This window comes from Megascapheus bottae, chromosome 10, assembly GCF_031878675.1.
Source record: "Megascapheus bottae isolate mThoBot1 chromosome 10, mThoBot2.hap1, whole genome shotgun sequence".
NCBI classification, from domain to species: domain Eukaryota; kingdom Metazoa; phylum Chordata; class Mammalia; order Rodentia; family Geomyidae; genus Megascapheus; species Megascapheus bottae.
The window spans coordinates 45,255,595-45,282,091 of NC_143518.1; the positions used below are offsets into that span (position 1 = coordinate 45,255,595).

A 26,497-nucleotide genomic window follows, 5' to 3' on the forward strand; every position below is an offset into this window, starting at 1 on the left:
GGAAAGCCCGTAGGTACCCATGAGCTACACATTGAAAGATATTTAGCTCTGTAAGGAAACATAGACCTACAACCCAACAGATGTTTCAAGTCCATATAGGAAGCCAGTGTCTTCCGTTTCTACAAACCTTTGCTCACGTGACATCTCTTGCTTGATCGCCCTTTATACTATTTTATAGCTTTATAGCCACCTATAAAAGATGATTTCCAAATAAGACAAACACTGAAAGGCTGAAGGGGTAAATTAGCCAGGAACAACATTATCAGTGAATCTGTGGCTGCTCAGCCTTCCTGGGAAACGGGAGAAACTTCCAAGCGCTGCGCAGCTATGGGGCGATACTCAGGAAGGAGCTTCCGTTTGATCATCATGTGTGTGGTCAGCCTCCTCCTTTTCGTGATGGAGCTGGTGATCTCCCAAATAGGCAATTCCCTCTCCTTGGCGTCCGATGCATTTGCCGTCCTTTCTCACTTCTTGTCCATGATCATAGGACTTGTAGGTGTCAGGGCGAGCAGTATAGAACATCACAAGAAGAGCACGTTCGGCTTTCTTCGGGCAGATGTGGTAGGAGCATTTGGCAACAGTGTTTTTGCTGTGGCCCTCATGTTCAGTATCCTGGTTGAAGCCATCAAGAGGTATACCAGTCCCCAGAAGACCGAGGAGCCCCTACTGGTGCTTAGTGCTGGAATCATCGGGCTGTTCTTCAATGTTCTTAACTATATCATCTTCTTGGACTGCTGTTTCTGTGCAGCGCCCAGGCCTCAGGGCGACATCAAAACAGGTAAAGCTCCTCAGGTGGTGGTGGCAGAGTTACAGAGAGTTCTGGCAGGTGGTGTGTTCAGGGGCCTATGAGGCTCCTATCCGGATTGGCCCTCCTCACTGGGTGGGCCTCCTGTCCTTGTGATTTTACAATAGGTCTTTCTTAGAAGAGTTGCTTTCGGTCTGGCTCTTCAGGCCATTGGCATGGGTGGAAGGTGTTCTTTAATTTTTTTCTCTCAAAGAATGAAACAGCATGCTCAGACCAGTAGAAAGGAGGCAAGGGTGCTGACTGTAGAAATATACATGGAGCAACTAGGAAGAAAAATGCATGTGGCATCACAGTCTGCCTAGATGTGACACGGCCGTGTTTGAATTTTAAAATATCTAACTCACTGATAAACTTCTAGAAACATTGTGAATGGGTGTTACATAAAATGGGGAGAGAGGAGATATAAAAGAAAATGGTGGTTTCTGACAGGAATATTTGCACATATTTATTGTAGGCATATATTCTCTGCGAGTAAAAGGAAAACAATGTACCTGTGAATCCTCAAAAAGGACTTTAAGAGTGGATACCAAGGTTACTGGGTCATCTGTTACCAGATTGAATTAAATCTTGGAAGAAAACAGTAAATCTAAAAAGTAGCTTCTTTATAAATCAAACCATGTTTCTTCACTTTATTGCTGTAAAGTGACTTAAAAATTACATATAACTACACATAAAATTATGTATATGTATTTATACTGCAAAAAAATCAAAGATACATTTCAAGGCTTATTTAGTACTGATCTTTTTTTTGGTATTCTTCAGTGTAATCCTTTTCTTCATACCATTATTAAGTCAGTTTTAAATTTTCTGATAAGCTTTCCTACCAGTAGAATATGTTAGGAAAACATTGATGGTGTGTGCTGATTATAAAGGGAGTCAAATAAGTGTCTAGAATCTAATTCAAATCCCAGGACTGCCAAGAAAGGAGGAGGAGAAACTAAAGTCTACATCTTCATTAAGCTTAAAGAATAAATTCATTGCCAGAGGATCGTGGCTCATTCCTATAATCCTAGCTACTCAGGAGGCCCTGAGTAGCCTCAAAGCCAGCCCTGGCAGGAAGGTTTCTGAGCTTCTTTATCCACAGTTACTCATCAAAAAGTCAGAAGTGGATCACTTACATGGTGGTAGAGCACTGGCCTTGAGCAAAATCAGCTCAGCACAGTGCCCAGGACTTGAGTTCAAGCACCCAAAATGGAATTTAAAAAAAAGTTAAAACATCCTATTTTGTAAAAGACAATATTAACCTAAGACCCTATAACTTGGTGACTAATGTAATCAGTTTCAGACTATAAAATTCATGTGTTCAATATGACATTTTTTATAAATTATATAATTATTATTTATAAATATAAGCATGGGAGATTATTTTAGATTGTCAGCTTTACTGGGCTAACATGTCCTTAGTTGTACCACAACAATTCTAACTTTATTCCTGCTTTTTTCTCCAGTCCTGGGTTTTGAACTCAGGGCCTGAGCACTGTCCTTGGGCTTTCTCAAGGCTAGAGCTTAGAAAGAGGTCTACCACTTGAGCCACAGCAACATTTTTGGCTTTTTTTTCTATGTATGTAGTGCGGAGGAATTGAACCTGGGTCATCATGAATGCTAGGCAAGCACTCTACCACTGGGCCATGCTCCCAGCCTTCTAACTTTATTCTTTTTTTTTTTTTTTTTTTTTTTTTTTGCCAGTCCTGGGCTTAAGCTCAGGGCCTGAGCACTGTCCTTGGACTTTCTCAAGGCTAGAGCTCTACACTTGAGCCTCAGCACCACTTCTGGCTTTTTTCTATGTATGTGGTACTGAGGAATCAAACCCAGGTCTTCATGCATGCTAGGCAAACACTCTACCACTAGGCCAAACTCCTGGCCCACTTTATTTTCATAGATGATCTCTTGTCTGCATTTAACAAAGTCATTCAGTCCAGAGCTCAGGCTCTGACACGTAGTATACATTCATAGTTTCATTTATAAGCTGAATTATCAGATAGCTCATAGTTCACTTTTCTTTTGGGAAAAAGTGCTTTCTAGTCCTTTTTATGTCCATGCTGAGGTAACAGCTAAGAGACTTAAGGAAAAAGTATTTTGCCCTGATTATATGGCTTCTACTGGTTTGATTCCAGAGTATCTCTCTTCCTGTAGAGTATAGGGGATTATACTGTATTTCTTCTCTAATAACTAAGTGTAGTAATGGCTACTTCAACTATAGAGCCAATGCTTTAAGATTGGTGTTCTACGTTACATTACTATTTGGGTAGTTTTTAGTGTTACTGAATTCTTTGATTAGAAATGTCAGTGTTTAAGTTTCCCAAGTAGTTTTAGCTTGTTACCATTTATGTCTTTAGGTAAATATTCATTATTATTTGAATCACAGTTTGTTTTGTATTGGTACTGGATTTTGAACTCACAGCCTACAGTTTGCTTTCTGTCTTGCTGGCTAGAGCTTTACTAGTTGAGCCATGCTTCCAGCCTAGCTTTTTGTTGATTTTTTTGGAGATAGAGTTACACTAACTTTTGTGCTTCGACTGGATTCGAACCTTCAATCCTCTGGGTCTCAGCTTCCTGAGTAGCTAGGTCTACAGGCATGACCCCCTGACTCCCAGCTTCTAAACCATATTCACTCACTTAAAGAGTAAATATACATGTCAAATAAATCTCATAAATAAACCTTAATTTAAGAATTAGCTCACATTTCAGGAGGAAATACAGCTAATCCATGCATAATAATCTGTAAGGGAGAAAAGAATTCTTTGTTTATATTTGAAACAAGGTATCACTGTGGAGTCCAGGTTTTCCTGTAACTCATGATTCTCCTGTTTTAGCCTTCTGAATGCTGGGGTTCAAGGTAATTTCAGTCTGAAATACTTTGAGGTGCCATCTATTAGAGAACTGCTGATACCATCTGGTTAGTTTTCAGAATGCAGTAACCACTCATCATTGTGGGGTCTATAGCTAGGGATCTTCTGCCTTAGTAAAACTTCAGTGTCCCTGGTCCTGTAGATCTTTTCTTGTTTTGTTTTATTTGTGTGCTTTGGGAATTAATACTAGCTATGCTTGTTGTTTGAGATTATAGAAAAGTAAAATAGTAATAACAATCAAGGCCACTAATTTGAAATAGTATCCAGATTGTACATACAACTAAGGCATTCAACATAATTGGGATTCATGAAGTAACTTAGGCAGTCATAGAGTCAAGTGTATTTTAAAGCCATGGAGAAAGAAAGAAAAAAAAAAGAATGTGTGGAAGTACACAGCTGTCATCTCAGCATTTAGGAGATAGGCAGGAGAATCTCAAATTGAGGCCAGACTGGGCTATGTTATTGAGATGTCAGTGGAGAAAGAAAGATGTGAGGGGAGCAAAAGAAAATAAAGAGAAAGAAGAAAAGGATGAAAGGCAGGAAGAGGAGGGAAGGAGAGGGAGAAAATGAAAGACGCAAAAAGAAGGAAGGAAAGAAAGGAGACGAAAACAGAAAGCATGAAAGAAAGCAAAAGAAAAAATAAAAGGAAGGCAGAAAGGAACGGGGGGAAGGAAGGAAACAAGGCAAAGAAGAAAAAGAAGGAAAGAAAAAAAGGAAGGAAGGAGAAAACTGATTGATGAAGCATATTTTGTGAGATCTGGATGTATATTGTTGTTTACTCCTCTTTACTATTTGTTTTTTTTTTTCACTCCCCCAAATATACACATAGAATCATCAACATTTTGGACTTTAAACCTATTTGATTTTTTAAATAGTTTTGTTTTGTTCTGTTTTTCCCTCCCTTTTTTCTTTCCTCCCTGTCTTTCTTCCTTACCCTTTTGGACAATATTGGGATTTGAACTCAGGGTTTCATACCTGAGTTCAGGCAAGCATCATTGTATTACTGAGCTTTGTGTGCAGCATATAAATACATATATTTTTCCCCCCTGGGGCTTGAGTTCAGGGCCTGGGCACTGTCCCTGAGCTTCTTTTAGTCAAGGCTAGCACTCAACCACTTGAGACTGGATTTTTCTGAAATTAATCAGAGATTTCCATTCTTTGAGATAGGCCCTTTCTGCGTAGCTCAGGTTGGGTTGGTCTCCATCCTTAACTCAGCCTCATCTGTGTGAAGATTTCTAGGCGCGAGCCATTATGTTTCACTTGTTTGTTTTTTCTTTTTCCTTATTTACTTTGAATTTTTCCTTGATTCTCATGTTTTTTGCTCCATTGCTTTTTTGAAAATTATTTTTCAAACCTGAATGTTCTCTAAAATGTAACCACTAGAACACTATGCACTTGACTTGCACTGGACCCGAAAATCTTGCTACACAATGGTCCTTTTTTAAAAAAAGCAAAAATGAATTTTATGTAGCTTGCTTTCTAGTACAATGGCATCTAGTCTCATGTGCACCTTTTTTCTGTTTAGGATTCAATCAGTCTTATTTAATGTCCTATTTGTTTGTTTTGTTGGTCGTGAGGCTTGAACTTTGGGCCTGTGCTGACCCTGAGCTAGCACTCTATCACCTTGAGCCATTTCTGGGTTTCTGGTGGTTAATTGGCGATAAAAGTCACAAACTTTCCTGCTTGGGCTAGTTTTGAACCTGGATCCTCCTAGCTCAGCCTCCTGAGTGGCTAGGATTACAGGAGTGAGCCACTGGCACCCTGTTTTCCTATCATTTATAAATGATGAATTTTATCTGACACATGTATATTCAATTTTTTTACAAATTCTTTAGTACTTAATTTTGCTTTGCTTTGTGCCTTCTCTCCTCCCTCCTAATACCATGTTTTCCCAACCAACTTGCTAGAAGCAATGACAACCCAGCATTTATCAGAAGAGGTTGTAGCAGTCACTAAATTTGTTGATTCTTCAGTGGCAAATACTCTGGAGTAAATGAGATAGATATAAGAAACTATAGAAGCCAGGCACCAGTGGCTAATGCCTATAATCCTAGCTACTCAGGAGGCTAAGATCTGAGAATCAGTTTGAAGCCAGCCCAGGCAGAAAAATCTCAGAGAGATTCTCACTCAGAATCTCAGAGTGAGTTCAAATTTCAGTATTGTCCAAAAGAGGAAGGAAGGAAGACAGGGAGGAAAGAAAAAAAGAGAGGGAGAAAAGGAACAAAACAAAACTATTAAGAAAAAAATGTCAGAGAGAACCCCAATTCACCACTCAAAAATCACAAGTGGCAGTATGGCCCAAGATGGTAGAGCACTTAACCTTGAGTGAAAAAACTCAGAGAAAGTGTCCAGGCTCTTAGTTGAGGACTTATGACCAACAAACCAACCACAACTAAACTGTACAAACCTGGTCTTGATGGTCCATGCCCATAAACCTAGCTATTCAGGAACCTGAGGTTGGAGTATTGTGTTTGAAGTATTTGAAGACAGCAGGACAGACAAACCTGAGAGACTCTTATTTCTAGTCAATCACCAAAAAGCCAGAAGTAGAGCTATGGCTCAAAGTGATAAAGTGCCAGCCTTAAACAAAAGCTAAAGAATAGCACCCAGGTCCTAAGTTTAAGCCTAGTACCAGAATTAAAAACAAACAAACAAACGAACAACAACATCAAAAAAAACAAGAGCACCAAAAAACCTACACAAACCATGGTGGAGAAGGCCTGTAACCTACCCATCAGGAGGCCAAGGCAGGAGACAGAGATAGGTAGAAATCTGCAGGGCAGAATAAAGCATTTTGGTCATTTCCTAGGCACCCATCTTCTGCACTCTTTCTCATTCTTTTCCGCAGGCAGGATTCAGATGACTGGAAATGTGCAATAATCATTCCCAGAAGTATCCCTTTACAGGGTTCCATATCTGACACTAATTACTATTCTCAGAAGACAGTACCATCTTTAGTCTTAATTCACTCCCACAAGAGATCCTGTGATAAGAATGTATAAATATCATGGATCATAGCATCTATTTCATTAGAGATTTGTTTCTGTTTTCTTTTGACTAGTTGTGGGACTTGAGCGCAGGGCCTGGGCTCTGTCCCTGAGCTCTTTTGTTCAAAACTAGCATTCTACCACTTTGAGCTACAGCGCCACTTCCAGTTTTCTGGTGGTTCATTGGAGATAGGAGTCTTACAGACTTTCCTGATCAGGTTGGCTTCAAACCACCTTCCTCAGATCTCAGCCTCATAAGTAGAAAGGATTATCTATAGAGACTCGTCTCTCTTAGAATGCCTTCCAAAGTCCAAGTCCTGTTATTTATCATCTACCACTAAGATACTATCTTGAGAGATCTCTGAGAAAGTATTTTTTAATAAAGTAGGATCTGTATTCTTGTCTTCATTTGCAGTGACATCTCTAAGATGTGTGATCCTAGTAGTACATAGGAAGAAAATTCTGCTTATCTCACATCAGTGAGGAGGGCTGATGGGCTTTACTTCCAGAGCAGCAAGAATAGCACTTCTCCAAATCTGAGCACTTATAGCATTTATCAATTGGAAAATGTGTTTGTTTGGTCCTGGGGCTTGAACTCTGGGCCTGGGTGCCAACCCTGAGCTCTTCAGCTCAAGGCTACTGCCCTACCCCTGAGCCACAGCCCCACTTCCCTTTTTCTAGTGATTAATTGGAGATAAGAGTCTCTCGTTCTTTAGTTCTTTAGGTTCTTTAGTTCCCCGGGCTGGCTTTGAACCATGATCCTCAGATCTCAGCCTCCTGAGTAGCTAGGATTACTGGGATGAACCACTGCATCTGGCTTCTGTTGTTTTTTTTTTTTAAAGATATTATTGGCTCCAGTTTTGCACCCCAGTCCTGGTGTACAGTGCTAGTTATATAATGTTGGATCTGGTTATATCTTCCATGCCCTGTAAGATCTTTCATATTTTCCATCCAGGAAAATATAGTACACACATAGTTCTTCAGATTTATCTTCACTTTTCTCTTTGACTTTGATGTTCATTAACTTTTGCAAGTTTTATGTTGAAATGAATTTATAGACACACTAAGTTATAAGGCAAATTCAAAGCTAATAATATCATTTGTCTAGTTTCCCCCAATGAAACTGTTGCATGGGATCAGTAAAGAAATGGGCATGGGCTGGTAAGCATAACCTAGTGGTAGAGTACTTGCCTAGGAGCCCTGGGTTTGCTTCCTCAGTAGCATATACACAGAAAAAGCTGGAAGTGGAGCTGTGGCTGAGGTGGTAGAGCACTAGTTCAAGTCCCAGGATTAGCAAGAAAGAAAGAAGAGAGAGAGAGAGAGAGAGAGAGAGAGAGAGAGAGAGAGAGAGAGAGAGAGAGAGAGAGAGAGAGAGAGAGAGAGAAGTGGGCATTTGTACCAGTGTGTGCATACATGCAATTTTATGCTATTTTATCAAATGTAAACTTGTATAACCATCTTCAAATTAAATCACCACAGATGTGTCCCTCCCTCATCCTGCCAGTTTACAGTCACACTAACCATTCCCCTACTCCTCAGCTCTGTATCTTAGAAACCACCAGTCTGTTTTCCTTTTGTAATCTAATTACACAAATGGAATGTGCATAGGTGACCTTTGAGATTGTCTCTTCTACTACAAGCTCTTAAGATTCATTAAAGTTGTTACATAGGTCAATAGTTTGTTTCTTTAATTACATAGCCTTGGATTATTATATCTTATTACATATAACTATATAATTACATATTATGTATATTATATATTTTATTGTATAATTATATTATTATATATTGTTATAGAGTCTGGGGATTTTTTGCCATTCTGCTTATTTTAAGTGATATTTTAGACCACTTTAATATAAGTATTGGATGATAAAATCTAAGTCTAGTATTTACTTTGTATTTGTATTTGTTTATTTTGATTTTTATTTTGCTGTTTTCCTCTTATTGCTTTTCTTGATTTTCGGAATTCCATTGTAATTTTCCTGTTGTTGTTTTTTTTTCTTTTTAAATTGGTTGTGGGGCTTGAACTTAGGGTCTGGGTGTTATTCCCTAAGGTCTTTTGCTCAAGGCTAAGGCTCTACCACTTTGAGCCACAGTGCCACTTCCGGTTTTCTAGTGGGTCATTGGAGATAAGAGTCTCATGGACTTTCCTGCCCGGGCTGGCCTGAAACTATGATCCTCAGATCTCAACCTCCTGAGATTATAGGCATGAGACACTGGAGTCCAGCTTTCCCATTGCATTTTTTAGCAGATCTTGGTATAATATTGTTAGCAATTACTTTTGATGTAGCATTGCATGCATGTAATTTATAATAGATTAATGTGGCAATAGTTTCCCAGTGCAAGTGAAGTTAGAAACTTTCCTTTATGTTTCCCTTTATCTTTCTTCATTTATAATTGTTATTGCCGTATCGGTCTCTGAGCCTGTCTGCCTCCCTGCCTGCCTGCCTGCTTTTCTGCCTTCCTGCCTTCCTGCTTCTTTCCCACCCTCCTTTTCTTCTCTGTCTTTTTATTTTATGTTGTTCACATGGGTTACTTTCTATGATTTCATCTTCACTCTACTATTGAGATAATTCATTGAATTTTTACTCATGTTATGTTTTCAGTTTTCAAATATCTATCTTATTTGTATACTTCCTAAGGTAGTTTCCTGTGTTTTATTCTGTAGCTCCTCTCCTGAAGATTCAGTTGCATTGTTAATGGCTTACTGGTTTCACTAAGTCCTTAAATCAGTCTCTTTCCTTATTTACAACTATAAAGCTAGTGTTTCTGTTGGACTATCTTCCTTTTACTTGTTCATTGTTTTCTGGGCTGTTTATTTTTCAAACACAGATTTTGTTCTCATCACAGTAAGAGAAATGAAGTCAATGTTTTAAGGGTCTGCCAAAAACAACTATTGTCCAAACAAATCTTGTCAACTCTCATCCCTCTTAGTTGGATAATCTCACTCAAAGGCATTTTGCAATTAAATTAAAAAAAATCTATCATAGGCCTGATTCAAACTATCATTGTCTGGTCTTCAATGTGTCTTTTCTTCCCTGTATCTCTCCTTAAAGTCCTAATTTTGTTGGTGGTGGTGGTCATGGGACTTGACCTTTGGGCCTGGGCGCTCATCCCTGAGCATTTCAGCAAAAGGCTACCTTCCTACCCCTTGAACCACAGTGCCATTTCTGGTTTTCTAGTTGGTTAATTGGAGCTAAGAGTCACTTGGACTTTAGTGCCTGGGCTGGCTTTGAACCACCATCCTCAGATCTTAGCCTCCTGAGTAGCTAGGATTAGAGGCGTGATCCACTGCACCCGGCCCTAATTTTATTTCTTGCTTTGTGCAGCTTCTTTAGCTGCTGTTGTTGTTGTTGGTGGAACTGCTAGTGCTGGTGGTTGTGGGGCTTAAACTCAGGGCCTGGGCGCTGTCCCTGAGCTTTTGTACCGAAGACTAGCACTCTATCACATTGCGTCATAGCACCATTTCCAGTGTTCTGGTGGTTAATTAGAAATGAGGATCTCATGGACTTCCCTCCCTGGGCTGGATTTGAACGGAAATCCTCAGATCTCAGTCTCTGGATTGGCTACCATTACAGGCATGAGCAAGCAGCACCTGGTTCATTTTGTTTTTGAGACAGGGTCTCATCATATAGCCTAGATTGGCAGCAAATGCAAGATTCTCATGCCTCAGCTTCCTGAATATAGATACTACAGGCATGCGCCTCAGAGGCATTTATTTTTGTTTCGTTTTCCTCTGGATGAAGGGCACATCTAGGTTATCCTATAGAAGAACATGTAGAACTGGAGGTATTCCTAGAGCCATTGCTTAGAAACATGCCATCCAATTTTTCCCCTGATCCCAATTCACATTACTTCCACAAGCAAAATAATTTCATCTCTCTCCAAAAACCTTAAAAGTTTATCCAATGTGCTATCAGCTCCATTTGCAGGGCAGGGTCTTGTTGTCTTAAATGGGTCCAGGATGAATGACGCATCTCAGGTATAGCTCCTCATATATGGCTCCTTGAGTTTCTTGAGATCTGGGTGCTAAAGAAACAAATGGCTTGCTCCCCATACACAGTGATAGGACAGGCATAGTACAATGGAGGTTTGTGCTGTGTTTGTTTTAGACAGCATTCATAACTCTAGGAAGACAACTGTTAATAGTTTCCTAGGTATGGTTTCCCCCTGGTGGTGAGGAAACTGCAGTCTAGACAACTGATGGCTGTTTGAAATTGTCTTCTGTCTCTGAAACATTTTCCTGATTCCTACTCTGTAATCTAATACTCCTGTTAAGAGTGTTTAGAGAAACATCCTCCCACCAAATAAATAGACACACACACACACACACACACACACACACACACACACACACACACACACACGAATGCTCAGATGTGGGCATATTTCCTTTCCTTTTCTTCTTTCCACTCTCAGAAGAGCTATCTTCTTCTAGCTCAATCTGCCTGCATTTTTGTTGTTGTTGTTGTTATTGCTGTTGCTGTTTTTTTTTTTTTCAGTTAGTCCTGGGGCTTGAACTAAAGGCCTGGGCACTGTCCTTGGGCACTTTTTGCTTAAAGCTAGCGCTCTGCCACTAAGTCACAGCACTACTTCTGGCATTTTCTGTGTATTTGAACTTGAACCCAGGGCATTGTGCCTACTAGGTGAGCACTCTACCACTAGGCCCCCAAACTTCTAATTTTGTTGTTGTTGTTGATCATGGGGCTTGAACTCTGTGCCTGGGTGCTGTTCCTGAGCTCTTCAGCTCAAGGCTTGTACGCTACCACTTGAGCCACAGTGCCACTTCCCTACCTGTTGTTTTGTGAGCAAATTACTCTTCTTCATTTCCGATGCACATAATAAAATCCACTCTTAAACAACCACGCACACGAAAGCCTGTTAAAATAGTTATCCAGCTGGGAACATGGCTTAGTGGTAGTGGTAGAGTGCTTGCCTAGCATGGAGCCTGGGTTTCAATTCTTCAGTACTTATAAATAAACTGAAAAATCCTTAAAAAGAAAGCACCCTGCAACTGAAAAAACAAACAAACAAATAAATAAACAAATGGAAATGACACTTGGAATCAAAGTGGTAGAGTGATCCTTGAGCAAAAGAAGCTCAGGGACAATGCCCATCCCCTGAGTTCATGACCAGGACTGGGGGCGGGGGGGGGGAAGGGGAGAGAGGGAAAGGGAGAGAGAGGGGAAGAGAGAAAGTCTCTTTGTAGGCAATAGCTGCTGTGACCTGCCAACATCAAAATATTTGTGAAGCACTCTTTAAGACAGCATGTGCCGGGGTCTCACCAGAGGCTCCATTCCTGTTTTTCTTTGGCCTCTGGATAATCATTTATCTTTCTTGAGGTTCTTGAGAACTCAGCAAATATGACTGAACTTTAGGAACTTATAAATAATACCTCTTTCTCACCTGGGTTTGGAAGCAATTGATAGATTAGATATGGCTGACAGATAAATCTAAACTATAATATAGATATTCAAGGATATGGCTTGCTGGGAGCTGTGGCTCACACCTGTAAACCTAGCTACTCAGGAGGCTGAGATCTGAGGATCATGGTTCAAAGCCAGCCTGGGCACAAAAGGACCTAAATCTCTTATCTCCAATTAATCACCAGAAAATGGGAAATGGCCCTATGGTTCAAGTGGTAGAGCACTAGCCTTGAGCTGAAGAGCTCAGGGACAATGCCCAGGCCCAGAGATCAAGCCTCAGGACTGGCACAAAAAAAAAAGGTATGACTTAAATGTATAGTGACAGGGAGCTTCATCAGAGTGCATTCTAGAACTATCTACACAGTTCCAGATCTGCTTCACCAGGGCAGAGCTTGTTTCAGTTAGCTTTCCTCATCCATCAGAGGTGTAGGTCTCTATGGGAAGGTAAATCTTGAGGGGTGGGGTTAGGAAATCCCAGAATTCTTGAGCTGAGCATGCTCCAAAGAAATGGTCCTGACCCTGAGAAGGATCAAGGGTGAAAAGAGGCCATGTGTGAGTCCTCTGTAGAGGTAACCTTATAGATAGGCGAGACTCTGGGAGTGCTAGGTCCCTTCATCATGAAAGAAATCTGTGAGCCAAAATTCTCCATTGTAAACTGTGGAACACATCCACCAGGATGGTTTCATTATCTCTATGGGAAGAAGAATGTTTGATAAGTTCTGGTACCACAGATTCCGTTGGAAGCCACTAGGACTCAGGTCACTCTTCGATAACTGTTTCCTGTACTCGTGGACTTTGATAGACTGTCAGACTTGGAGTGAAGGGAGAAGATAACCAGACATTTTTGGTTTGTTTTGTTTTTTGCCAGTCCTGGGGCTTGAACTCAGGGCCTGTGTACTCTCCTTGGACACTTTTTTGCTTAAGGCTAGCACTCTGCCACTTGAGCCACAGTGCCACTCCCGGCTTTTTCCATGTGTGTGATACTGAGGAATTGTACCCAGGGCTTTGTGCATGCTAGACGAGCATTTTACCTCTAGGCTATGCTCCCGGCCCCGACATCTTTTTAAAAAAAAAACAACTGTCCATTATAAGACTTGGGCACTGTCCCTGAGCTCTTTTGCTCAAGGCTAGTCTCTGCCATTTTGAGCCAAAAGTGTACTTATGGGTTTTGAGTGATTAATTTGAGATAAGAGTCTCCTGGGACTTTCCTGGGCTGACTTTGAACCTCGATGCTCAAATGTCAGCTTCCTGTCTCCTTAGTAGCTAGGGTTACAGGTATGAGCCACCAGCACCCAGCAACAGAAAATTTTGAAATAAAAATAGGAAGCAGTGAGACATAAAATGAGCATTACAGGATATGGTAGCCAGAAATTGGCCTAGGAGTTTAATGGAGTTTAACCATCAGCAGTTCTAGAACGTGTTAGGCATTTCCCAAGGGCAAAACACAAGTGGCAGATAAACTATCCAAATTATAATAGAAAATCTTTTTGAATCAAGTAAAGATTAGTTACCTGCCAATCAGAATGGAAAAATCAGATTGGAGCAACCAGTCAGTATATACATTCTGGAGAAGTTTCTAAGTGTCAAATTTAACGTAACAATCCTATAAATTTCAGTAAATTTATGAAACCATTTTAAGAGTTAATTGAATCTAGCAATGTGGATAAAGGTTAATATCAATTGTGGTACTTTTTTTTTTTTTCCGGTCATTGGGCTTGAACTCTGGGCCTAGGAGTTGTCCCTGAGCTCTTCAGCTCAAGGCTACTGCCGTACCCCTTGTGCCACAGTGCCACTTCCAGTTTTCTGGTGACTAATTGGAGTTAAGAGTCTCATGGACTTTAAAGCCCGGGCTGGCTTTGAATCGAGATTCTCAGATCTCAGCCTTCCGAGTAGTTAGGATTACAGGCGTGAGCCACCATACCTGGCTAATATCAATTATGTTTTAACATAAATAAGAAAACAAGCACAAAATGAAGCAAAGATACTCTTGCATACTTTCAATACAAATACAAATTTGTACAACATTTTTGGGTGGAAGTTAAGCAACAATAATATACAATCTTAAGTGCCCATATCTCTTTGACTCAATATTTCCAGAAGCAATTTTTTTCAAAATCAGTTCCCTGTTTATCTGAAGTTTCCTCTCTTTCTATTCCATGTAACTCACTCTGGCCCTAAACTCATGATGATTTTTCTGCATCCACTGCCCCAGTGTGTCATCACACACAGCTTTATTCTCTTTAAATTTCTTTAGTGTACACCATCATTCTCTGTTCCATAATAATGAGAAACAGAATGAACTCTGCTTGGTGAAGAGATAAAGTTTCAGAGATTCTTTCTTTCTTTCTTTCTTTCTTTCTTTCTTTCTTTCTTTCTTTCTTTCTTTCTTTCTGTTTTTCCTTCATTCATCCCCTAAATATTAAATCAGAAATATATTTAACATAGTTCTAGGAACTGAAAATACAAAATAAGGATAATGAACAAACCAGAGGGGCTTTTTAAAACTGTTGATAGGAAATATATGCATTCAGATTCATAGTCAGAAGAGCTTTTCTAGAGGAAAGTGAAGGGGACTCAAGCCTGAATGACAAGAAGGAAACATGAACAGTGTGTTAAGCTAAGGGAACACAGAGAGCAATAAATGTCAATGGGAGGAGTACCTTGCAGATAATCTACTAGAGTTTTTTGTAAGCCCTTACACACTACTATTCTCACAATCATTATGGGAGATGACAAAAGAGCATGTAGAAGCTCTTGCCTACTTGCTTGTAACTGACACAGTCAAGCGTGGATCTTGGATGTGCAGTTCCAAAGTCTATGCCATTTTACTATACTACCATAGATATTTCATGTGTGTATTTGGCAGGTCAGTGTTAAAACATTCACTAATAGTGTTACAGCAGCACAGACCAGCAGAGATCAAGATGACTTCTTAGAGAAGATAAAGGGGTTTATTGCTGGTGATTGAACCCAGCTAGTGCCAGAAACAAGTTTGGATCTTGAAATCAGGGAGACCCCGAGGTTTATACAGGCTGATTACACACAAAATAGGCATTAATCAGATATGCAAAAGGTCAGGTGGGCCAACATCAACTTCTGATCAGGTGGGCAAATCCTTTTTAGTTATGCAGAAACCATGGTATCCTGTTACAATCTCTACTGTATTATTTTTTAAAATGCCTTGTGGTTGCTGGGCGGTGGTGGCTCTCATCTATAATCCTAGCTATTTAGGAGGTTGAGATCTGAAGATGACAGTTTGAAGCCAGCCCATGAAGAAAAGTACTTGAGACCCTTTTCTCCAAAAATCTACTCAGAAAAAGTAGGAAGTGGTACTGTGGCTCAAGTGGTAGAGCACTATCCTTGAGCAAAAGGACGTTCAGGAATAGTGCCCTGGCCCTGAGTTTAAGCCCCCAAATCACAAAAAAAAGACCTGGGGGTTTCCTGCTGTCAATTCAGATACCCACCCCACCCCCCCGACCCATATTCCAACAACAGTCCCACCAGGCCACTTTCTGGCAAAATGGCCTTTGCCAAGAACACAGTTCAGGGAAGGGATCACTATGTCTTCTTCAAAAGTTCTTATTTTAAAATTAAAAATTGTTCTTTTAGACCAGGAGTTTGGCCTAGCAGTAGAGTACTTGCCTAGCACGAACGAAGACCCGCGTTTAATTCCTCAGTACCACATACATTGAAACAAAGCTGGAAGTGGTGCTGAGGCTCAAGTGGTAGGGCTCTAGCCTTAAGAAAGTCCAAGGACAGTGCTCAGGCCCTGAGCTCGAGCCCAGGAATGGCAAAAAAAAGAATTGTTCTTTTGGACAAAGAGGTTTCCCATTTTCATATAGATTAAACTTTAAGGAAAGAAAGTTGCTGTTTGTGTAGTTGTTTGGAGTGGCATCAAATAACATGTGAATTTTTTTGTGGAGGATTTTAAATCATATAGCCAGAAATAGTGGTTCACATCTGCAATCTCAGCACTCAGGAGGCTGAGGCAGGAGAATTCCACATTTGAGGAAAAAATTATTTCCCACAAATTATCATCTATCTATAAATCTATTTATCTACCTATTTGTCTGGCATCCATTTTATTTATATTTATTAGGCAAACTCTGGTGGAATTTTTCTCCATTTTAAAATAACTTTTAGGTTTTTTTGCTTCCATTGGACAATTAAAAATTGTCCACAAGCTGAATATCCACCCCCCTTCATCAATCAGGAGGAACTAGACTTCAAATGGTATCAATTTGTAGTGATGAACTTGGAAGGAGAAGTGTTTCTTAAATGTCCAATTCTGCCTCGGTTTCTCCCATTTCTCCTAATAGCCATATCCCCTTTCAGGTTCGTATTTAACTTACCTTTTCCTCTCCTAAACCTAGAGCGCAGGGATTCCCTATGAGTGAGCCTCTGGGATGCCCTTGTGACCAGCAGGAGGGAAGAGAACCAGGCACTGAAGCTCCAGACCTCAGAAATTCTCAGAGAACATGGGCTTCTCTGTTCTCAGTTACATCAGAGAGCACAGACTATTCCTGCTTTATCAACAACCTATCCACTAGCTTTTTAAAATGGTTGCTCACATTGCCTCCTTTTATTATGGAAAAACAATGTAAATTTGGAGGGATTCTGCATGGTTTTCATAACCCAATGCTGCCTTCATGGCTTACTTGAACCCATTCACCCCCAGGACCATTCTTTGCCATGGAGCAATTTTCAGGTAAAACCTCATGTGTCTGAAAGTATGCATTGTCCCAGGTAGAACCTTTTGCCAACTGCTTAAGTTGACTGTCTTGTTGAACTAAAACCCTAAATTCTCCAGCTTCCATGCCCCTTATATCTCTGACTACTTGGCCTTACCTGAAGCCCCTCTGCTGCACTGATTAAAGCCTGTTCCTATTGTAATTTATCGAAGTGCCTGTCCCCTTTCTTCCCTTTCACCAGCTTGATCTTTCCTGACAAAAGTCAAAAATCTCTCAAATTTAATGTATTTTTCAAATACCCTGAGGGGAAAAAACTTCTACATTATCCCTGATGCTACATGAAAATGGATGGTAAGGCTGACGCCCTGACTACTGGGAAATAGAGATAGGTCTGAGGCCTGCCTGGAATAAAGCATGAAACACTATTTGAAAAACAAACTAAAAGCAAAGGACTATTGATTGTGGATCAAGTGGTGGAAGACTTCCTCCTCTCACAATCTCAGAGACCCTAAGTTCAAACGCTAATACTGCAATAATAATAATAATAATAATAAATATATATATGAATACCATTCGTTCACATATGAGCTGAGCCCTAACAGTAATTTTTCTATCCACAATTTGTATATGTAAAAGTACTGTCATTCGAATTCATCTTTTTCTTTTTTTTCTTTTTTTGTGGAACTTGGTCTAGGTGCTGTGTCTCAGCTCTACAGCTATTTTCTAGAGGTTAATTGTAGATAAGAGTCTCAGGTCCTTTTGTGCCCGGGCTGGCTTTGAACCTTGATCCTCAGATCTCAGCCTCCTGAGTAGCTAGGATTACAGGCGTGAGCCACCAGGCCCAGCTCATTCTAATTCATCTTTTCCTTCAGTTTCGAGAATTTGAAAATGTTTTACCTTATTCTGTATATATTTCATTGCTTCTTTGATGAGCTGTAAACCAGTCCTTAAATGTTTAAATGCATATTTTTTTCTAATAGTCACCTTCATGTGATTTTTTTTTTTCTTAAATTGGTCGAGGGGCTTGAACTCAGACCTTGGTTGCTGACCCTGAGCATTTACATTCAAGGCTGGCACTCTGCCACTTTGAGCCACAGCACCACTTCCAGTGTCTTGGTAGTTAACTGGAGATAAGTGTCTTGTGGACTTTCCTGTTCCGGCTGGCTTTGAACCATAATCCCCAGATGTCAGCCTCTTGAAGAGCTAGGATTAGGGAATATGACATGCTACCATGCTTGTTTAAAGTGAATTATTCTTTTCCTCCCTAACTTATATGCAAAACTCCAGGGAGTGGTTATTTGTGAATAGCCTTATATAATGTGGCAGTCCACTGAGCAATTTACATGTATTTCCTTATTTAAGTCTCATGACAGCCTCAGGAGGTTGATACTTTTATGATTTATTCTGTACAGATGAGGAAAGAGAAGGATAAGAGAAAAGGAAACTCAGGACATGGAGGCAGTAGCAAAATCAGAAGAGTTTGGATTTAGTTTTATGCCAGTCTGGCGCCTTTTAAAAATCATTTTAGGGGCTGAGAATTGGGCCTAGGTGTAGAGTGCTTGCCTAGCATGCATGAAGCTCTAGGTTTGCTTTCTTAGTACCACATACACAGAACAAGCTGGCAGTGGCTTTGTGCCTCAAGTGGTAGGGTGCTACCCTTGAGCAAAAAAAGCTCAGGGATAGTTCCCAGATCCTCTTCAAGCCCCATGACTGGTGCAAAAAAAAAATCATTAAAAAAATTTATCTGGGCTGGAAGTTTGGCCTAGTAGTAAGAGTGCTTGCCTAGCATGCACAAAGACCCAGGTTCATTCCTTGGTACTACATACATAGAAAAAGCTGGACATGGTGCTGTGGCTCAAGTGATAGAGCACAAGCCATGTGAAAGCCCAAAGACAGTGTTCAGGCCCTGAATTCAAGCCCTGTGACTGGCAAAAAAAATTAAACTAACTTTAACTGCTACACAGAGGCATAAAAATAGTACGCATTAGTGGGATAATGTAGTATTTCGATACTTGCATCACTGCATCATGTTTCAGTCAAGTTACACTGACCAGTTTTAAACATTTTACACTTCTTGTGGTTAAGAACCACTATCCGTACTGTTCAGTCATTCCGCCGTACCGTTGCTGCCAGAGCCTCTTGCTCCTGTCTAGCTGTAACAACTTAGTACTCATCGATCAATATTTCCCCATCCCTCTCCCTAGTACTCTTCCTGGAATCTGCTTAGCGTCCACGTAGGAATCCGATGGCTCTGCAGTACTTGTCCTATTGTGTCTGGCTCATTCTACCATGTGCAATGCTCTTGTTATTGGGAATAGGAAAACTCCAATTACTAACTACTATGCTATGGTGTCTTTCAAATTTTCTTTTGCATTTCTATTGAAAAATACTCAGCTATACATATTAAGGGGTTTCGTCCTAACCTTCCAAGTTCTCTTAAAGTGACTGCAAAATTCGAATGATTTACGCAATGTTTTATTTAATGGGTTGCATTATTTGATGTTACAACAGGGCAGGTTTCTTTTTTTTTAAATAAAATTTTATTGTTATTAAGATGTTGTCCAGAGGGGTTACCATTTAATAATCAGGTAATGAGTTCATTACTTTTTTTGGATACCATCATCCCTTCATTCTCCCCTTCCCTCTTCTTTCTGTCCCTGCCCACAAGTTACATAATTCATTTTCCACAGAGTGTCTGCTGAATACCAGGACTGCGTTTGTTCATGTTTCCTCCCTCCCTTTCTGCCCACCTAGAATGACAAAAACAAAAACAAAAACCAACCACCACCACCAACAAAAATACTTGTTTCCACTTCTTGGAATTTGTTTCAACAAAATACTGTTTTAAAATGTTTAGAAGAGTTACACCTTTGGATTCTTCTCCTAAAAGTGTGCTCCTTTAGTTTGTGTGACTATCTGAGGCCGTGTATAAGTTATCACATCCACGTGTAGTTTAAATCTAGCTCCCACAAAGGAGAGGAAGCATATGCCATCTGTCTCTCTGGGATTGGCTTACCAAACTTGGCATGATTTGTTCTAGGTCCCTTCATTTCCCTGCAAATGACATAATGTTAAATCGATGAGTAAAATTCCATTGTAATTATGTACTACATTTTGCTGCTCCACTCATCTATTGTAGGACATCTGGGTTGTTTCCATAACTGAGCTATTATGAATAGTACACCAAAATGGATGTCCAAGTGTCTTTACTGTATCCTAACTTGTAATGTTTTAGATAGCGTTACAAAAGATCAAGAGGATGAAAGAAGAGAAAGAACACAGAGACCTCAGCAGATCAAAGCAGATTTTGTTAATCACTGTCAAGTACCATTGCGCAGAGTCTAAAATACAAGGGTGCGGAAAGTGGGGAATCCAGGGCGTAAGTACAAGTCAAACAAGAAACAATTCAGGCAGTTGGCAAAACTGAATTCTACTTGGGCAATGCATACTTTCAGATAGGAGAGGTTTTCCCCAAAATTGCTCAAGGCCAAGACTTTCAAGAATGGCCCTGGGGATGATGGGAAGTGGGAAGAGGTCAAGTGGGGCTTGAAGGCAGCAATGGATTAAGGTAAAAATGCCAGTTCCTATCAGATGAGGCTGGTATTTAGTTCAAGGAGTCGTGGTAAAGCTAGGCAGTCTTTCATCTCAAGAACAAGCAAGCCGAGCACCAGAGGTTCATGCATGTAATCCTAGCTACTCAGGAGGCTGAGATCTGAGGATTGAGAAGCTAGCCCAGGCAGGAAAGTCCAAGAGACTCATCTCCTCTACTAAACTAAAAAAAAGCCAGTGCTGTGGCTCAAGTAGTAGAGCGCTGGCCTTGAGCAAAAGGAAGCTCCAGCACAGAATCCAGATGCAGAGCTCAAGCCCCAGGACTGCAGGGGAGGAAAAAGTATTATTTTTAAGAAACCATGGAAATGCCTTCAAGTGAGGACATTTGATAAGTTGACTAGCACAGCTCTGAACTGATCTTGTTGGAGCTCATGCCTTCTAGAGAACAAGCACCTCGTGTTGCTGTGTCTCATCGTCAGCAGCAACCCTTTCAGAATGGTGCTGACACTTATACCTCCATCATTAAGAATTTCTTAGTTGACTGCTGGTGGTTCATGCTTATAATCCTAGCGAGGCGGAAATTTGAGGAGCACAGTTTGAAGCCAGCCCTAGTAGCAAAGTCTGTTAGACTCTTATTTCCAATTAACCAGCAAGAAGCCATAGTAGAGCTGTGGATCAAGTGGTAGAGTGTCAGCCTTGAGCAAAAAAAAAAAAGAAGAGATACCACTGAGGCCCTGAGACAGTCTCTGTCTCTGTGTCTCTGTCTCTCTGTCTGCCTGTCTGTCTGTCTCTCTCTCTAGCTCATATACACAGACACACACACACACACACACACACACACACACACACACACACACACACACTGAATCTCTTAAGTTTACAATATCCTGAAAAACACTGAAGGGCACTATTACTTTGCATCAACCAAAGTGCCATTCCCTGTATTTCTAAAAATGCTTTGTGTGGAGGGCACACTGGTGGGTCTGGCCTGAAATCCTAGATATTCTGGAATCTGAGATCTGAGGGTAGTGGTTCTAAGACATCCTGGGTGGGAAATTATTTCCAATAAACTCAGAATAAGCAAGAAGTAGCACTGTGGCTCAAGTGGTAGAGTGCTACCCTTGAGGAAAATGAGCTCAGGGATAGTGCCCAGGTCTTGAGTTCAAGTCCCAGGACTGGCAAAAAATAAAAAGAAAGTTAAAAAAATAAAAGAAGAAAGAAAGAAAAAGAAAGCAAGGGGCTGGAAGCATGGCCTAGTGGTAGAGTGCTTACCTAGCATACATAAAGCCCTGGGTTCGATTCCTCAGTACCACATACACAGAAAAAGTGGTTCAAGTGGTGAGAGTGCTAGCCTTGAGCAAAAGACGCTCAGGGACAGTACCCAGACCCTGAGTTCAAGCCCCGGGTACTGGTCATAATAACAGCAGCAGTGGTAGTAATGATATAAAATAAAACAGAAAAGCAGGTAGCGCCCTTAAAGTCAAGCTTGGCCCAAGTTCACGCTCCTGGGCTTTATGAGGAGGGTTAATGGGAAAATCTATACAGCCACCCGAGTCTGGGCACGTACGCACAGGTGTCCACGTCCACCAGCCGCGAGCTCGCCTCCAGGTAGCCAAGGTCCTGATCCATCTGACTGGGCCGGCCATGGTCCATTCGGGGAAAGGAGGGCCTGGAGAAGGGGGTCCCGGGGGTGAGGGCGTGCCACCGGCCCCCACCTCCCTTCCTCCCAGCAGCGTGGGGCCCCAGGAGAGATACCGTCCGGTGGCCACCTGCCAAGGCAGTGGGTGGGTGCGGGTGAGGAGGGGAGGGAGGAGGGCCCGGGTGGAGGGAGGAGAGCAGAGGCTCTTGGGCCACTCCCATAGACTCTGGACTGCGGGGACTGGGGTCGCCCCGCCGCCGCTGCCGCCGCCGCCGCCGCATAAAACGCGTCTGGGCAGGGCGCGCGGAGCGGGAAGCCCTGGAGGCGGGGTGGTGCCGGGGCCCGGAGGCGTCGGGGCTGCCGTGCGCGCCCCCACCTGTGGCGCGGCCGCCGGGCTGCAGCCATGGGCCGTTACTCGGGCAAGACGTGCCGGCTGCTGTTCATGCTGGTGCTCACCGTGGTGTTCTTCGTGGCGGAGCTGGTGTCGGGCTACCTGGGCAACTCGATCGCGCTGCTGTCCGACTCCTTCAACATGCTGTCGGACCTGATCTCGCTGTGCGTGGGGCTGAGCGCCGGCTACATCGCGCGGCGCCCGCGCCGGGGCGCGGCGGCCACCTTCGGCTACGCGCGCGCCGAGGTGGTGGGCGCGCTCAGCAACGCCGTCTTCCTCACGGCGCTCTGCTTCACCATCTTCGTGCAGGCCGTGCTGCGCCTCGCCCGGCCCGAGCGCATGGACGACCCCGAGCTCGTGCTCATCGTGGGCGCGCTGGGGCTCGCCGTCAACCTGGTGGGGCTGCTCATCTTCCAGGACTGCGCCGCCTGCCTCCCCGCCTGCGTCCCGGGCTCCCGCCGCCGCCCGCGCCCGCGGCAGCCACCGCCGCCGCCGCCGCAGGACCAGGGGGGTCCTTTCGGGGGACTCCAGGGCGCCGAGGGCCAGCACGGTGCCGTGACCCCGGCAGGCCCCGGCTCCGACTCGGCTGTGACCTTCCGGGGGGCTTCGATGGAAAGGAAGCTGGAGAAGGGGGCGACCGTTTTCTCTAACGTAGCAGGTGCCTTTCGGTTGCATCCTTTGGCCCTCTGCCCCCCTCCTCCATCCTCTGTCTCCCTCCTTCCTCTTGGTCCCTGTCTCATCCCACGCCCTTTTCTTCCTGTCCGGATTTTTTTTTTTTGTTTTTAATACTCTTTGCTGCCCACTTCTCTTCTCCTAACAATATCTTTCATTTCCCCACAATATCTTTCATTCCCTCGTAGGTTTAGCGTCCTCATTTGCCATTTGACTTCCTAGTCTAGCCTCTGTGTATGGAGGTATCCATCTTCCTAGGGATCCATTCTCATTGTTGGGCAATGAAACAGCACTCCTCCTCCCTCTTCCCTTTCATTGATTATACCGATTATACCGTCTGAACTTTGTTTCCCGCCTCCTCCTCCCCTTTGGCCATACCCTGTCTCTTGATTTGGGGGTGGGGCTGGGGGGTGGGCTCCCAGTCCTCCTCCTCGTCCTCCTCCTCCTTTTTTATTTGAAAGGAAGGGTGAATGAAATCCAAAGGTGGATCACAGGCTCTTTCAGGGCCAAGGGATTATTATTGGTGTGTGTGTGTGTGTGTGTGTGTGTGTGTGTGTGTGTGTGTGTGTGTGTGAGAGAGAGAGAGAGAGAGAGAGAGAGAGAGAGAGAGAGAGAGAGAGAGAGAGAAAGAGAGACAGAGACAGAGACAGAGACAGAGACAGAGAGACAGAGAGAGAGAGAGAGCGCGCTAGCAGGGGGGAGGAGGAGTTCCAATATACTAATAGGAATTTGAAATAACAAAACTTTATTTTGAGTCCATTGGTTCTTTTTGTTTGTAGAACTTATACACAACACAAGGTTTCTTCTTTGAATGCAGGTGATTCCCTGAGCACCCAGAATGAGCTGGAAGAGACTATGAAAAAGGAGAAAAAGTCTGAAACCCTGAATATCAGAGGTAGGCTTGGCTTTGGGTCCACTCAAAATGCTTTCCAGGGGTGTCTGTGGACTGTGCCCTGCTCTCCATTTCTATTTGATTTTGAGTAAGTCAATGGTGTGTTGGAAAGCAGGCCAGTTACCTGCACAGACTATGACCTGGTGTCTTACTTAATCACTGCATTGATTCAGAAGGAGAAACTAGTTGCTAATGATTGATCTTTGTTCTAGTTGTGGCAGATATGATATCCCTGCTCCTGAGTTCCATAGAGTACTGCCATCTCCCTGCTCCACTTGGGTTTGAACATCCATGGGTATTGCTGATGTACAATACAACCTATTTGTCTGTCTGACTATCTATCTATCTATCTATCTATCTATCTATCTATCTATCTATCTATCTATGAACTCAAGACCTGGGCACTGTCCCTGAGCGTTTGCACTCAAGCCTAGCACTTTGAACCACAGCATCACTTCCGGTTAATTGGAGATAAGACTCTCATGGATTCTCCTGTCCCAGCTGGCTTTGAACCTGGCCTGACCTCTGTTTATTTTTTAAGACATAGTGATTTTTGTGATTCTGGAAACTGAACTGAGGGCCTGACACATGCTAAACATCCATGTCTTCCGTTATTGACTCACACACTCAGCCCCAGTGCAAATGATTGTATTGAATATGACTTTGATAAAAGGGGAAAAAGACTGATTAGGCCTTTCCCCAAGACTATGCCTTGTATGGCATTGCTAGACGATGGGTGCCTCCCTTATGTTTTCCAGAAGTCTCTATTTCCTTCCTTCCTTCCTTCCTTCCTTCCTTCCTTCCTTCCTTCCTTCCTTCCTTCCTTCCTTCTTTCCTTTCTTTTCTCCTTTCTTCCTTCCTCTCCCCACCCACCCTTCCCCCCACCCCCCACCAGTCCTGGGGCTTGAATTCAGTGCCTGGGCACTGTCCCTGAGCTTTTTTTTTTGCTCAAGGCTAGAACTCTACCACTTGAGCTACAGTACTAATTTTGCCTTTTTCTGTTCATGTGGTACTGAGGAACTGAACCCAGGGCTTCATGCAAGCACTCTACCACAAAGCCACATTCCCAGCCCCCATTATTTCTTAAATGAGGATTTGAGGTCTATGGTGTGGCTTAGTGGTAGAACACTTGCCTAACTACAATGAGGCCTGAAATTCAATCCCCAGTACTGCAAATGAATGAATGAACGAATGAATAGCAACTAACTAAATAAAGGTGGTTAGCAACAGTACTTACCTCATGGATTTGCATGACGGGAAAACATGTAAAGTACTTAGGCTTATAATAGGAAATGAGTTTCCTCTTTTATTGAGTGCCTACTTTGTGCCAGGTACCATGCATAGATGAGTCATTTAGTGTTCACTACCAGCTTCCTAGATGGATACGTTTGTCATTCAGGTTCTGAGTGAAACTGTGAAGCACGAGGCCCTGCTGGCTCAGTAAGGTAGGCCATACTTTGGCTGTCTGCTTTCTGAATTCAGGTTAAGTGTGAGGCCCTTCAATTGGGGCTATAATGCAGGGAAGGACCATAGAATGTAAGTGCTAGAAAAAACTTTGAATGAACTCCCATCCTTACTTACCCTTTACAAAAGAGAAAGCGAAGTCTAGAGTATTTGGCAACTTCCCCATATCCGCTTGGCCAGCTGAGGGGTGGGCTGGAACCCTGGCTCCTGTTTCATGCTTCTGGCTCCTTCTATTATCACACACTGCCTCTGGCTTCCAGGCAGCGGTGGCTTGCTTCTCCAGTGTACACTCCAGTGCACTCCAGTGGGCTTCAGAAAACAGGATGGTTGATCCTTTCGTGTACTGCATACAAATAAATGGAATATGTACATGCAATACACGTACACCTTGCTGTCTTTTCAAAATGAAAAAAAATTACATTTTAAAGATGTCAAGTTCTGGAGACTTTGCTATTCCAGCTGTTCTTAACTTTAACAATCTATGGGAAGAATGGGAGAAGAGACTTTTGCTGTAGGTGGTGGTGGTAATGGTGGTGTGGAACCTGAACTCTGTCCCTAAGTTCCTTTTATCAAAGCCAGTATACTACCACTTGAGCCACAGCTCCACTTTTGGTTTTCCAGTGGTTAATCGAAAAGTCTCGTGGAGACTTTCCTGCCTGAGCTGGCATGGAACTGTGATCCTCAGCTCTCAGCCTCTTGAGTAGCTACGATTACAGGCGTGAGGCACTAGCACTCAGCTCCAGAGAAAAGATTTGATATCACAGACTGGGATTGGAGTATAACTTCTTGCTTCATGTTTTATCATTTAATGAAATTTTGATTATGCCTCTCCCCATTTGTAGGTAAAAATTCCCTGATAGAGTTCTCTATAAAAAAAATCCTTCACTTTTATCATTATTTCTTTCACTCCAGAAGAAATAAGAAAATGAATTCCAAGAAGCTCCATCTTAAAAAAATCCTAATGTACATTTGTAGTAGCCGACTTTATGTAATAGTAACAAGCATGCTACATTGCAAATGTTGCAACAGTGTTGGAAAGACAATTAGCTCTTTTAATTTCAGTATGAATCTAAATAGATAAATCACAATCCTGGCATCACCCCTCTGATGAGATGTTTCCTCATAGTTCTTT

General features: G+C 42.4%; 1 protein-coding gene across 3 annotated transcripts in view; it reads left to right on the plus strand.

The window, feature by feature from the left end:
- Positions 1-327: 327 nt before the first annotated feature.
- Positions 328-26,497, plus strand: part of Slc30a10 (solute carrier family 30 member 10) — a 32,704-nt gene continuing 6,534 nt past the window's right edge. The window contains exons 1-2 of one of the 3 annotated variants that reach the window (XM_090341176.1): positions 328-778; positions 23,827-23,904. In XM_090341176.1, coding sequence (XP_090197302.1) covers positions 328-778; positions 23,827-23,904 — 529 coding nt within the window. Of the gene's footprint in view, positions 779-22,349; positions 22,996-23,788; positions 23,905-26,497 lie in introns of those variants that run through there. The other 2 variants (XM_090341175.1, XM_090341177.1) reach the window with 2 other exon arrangements.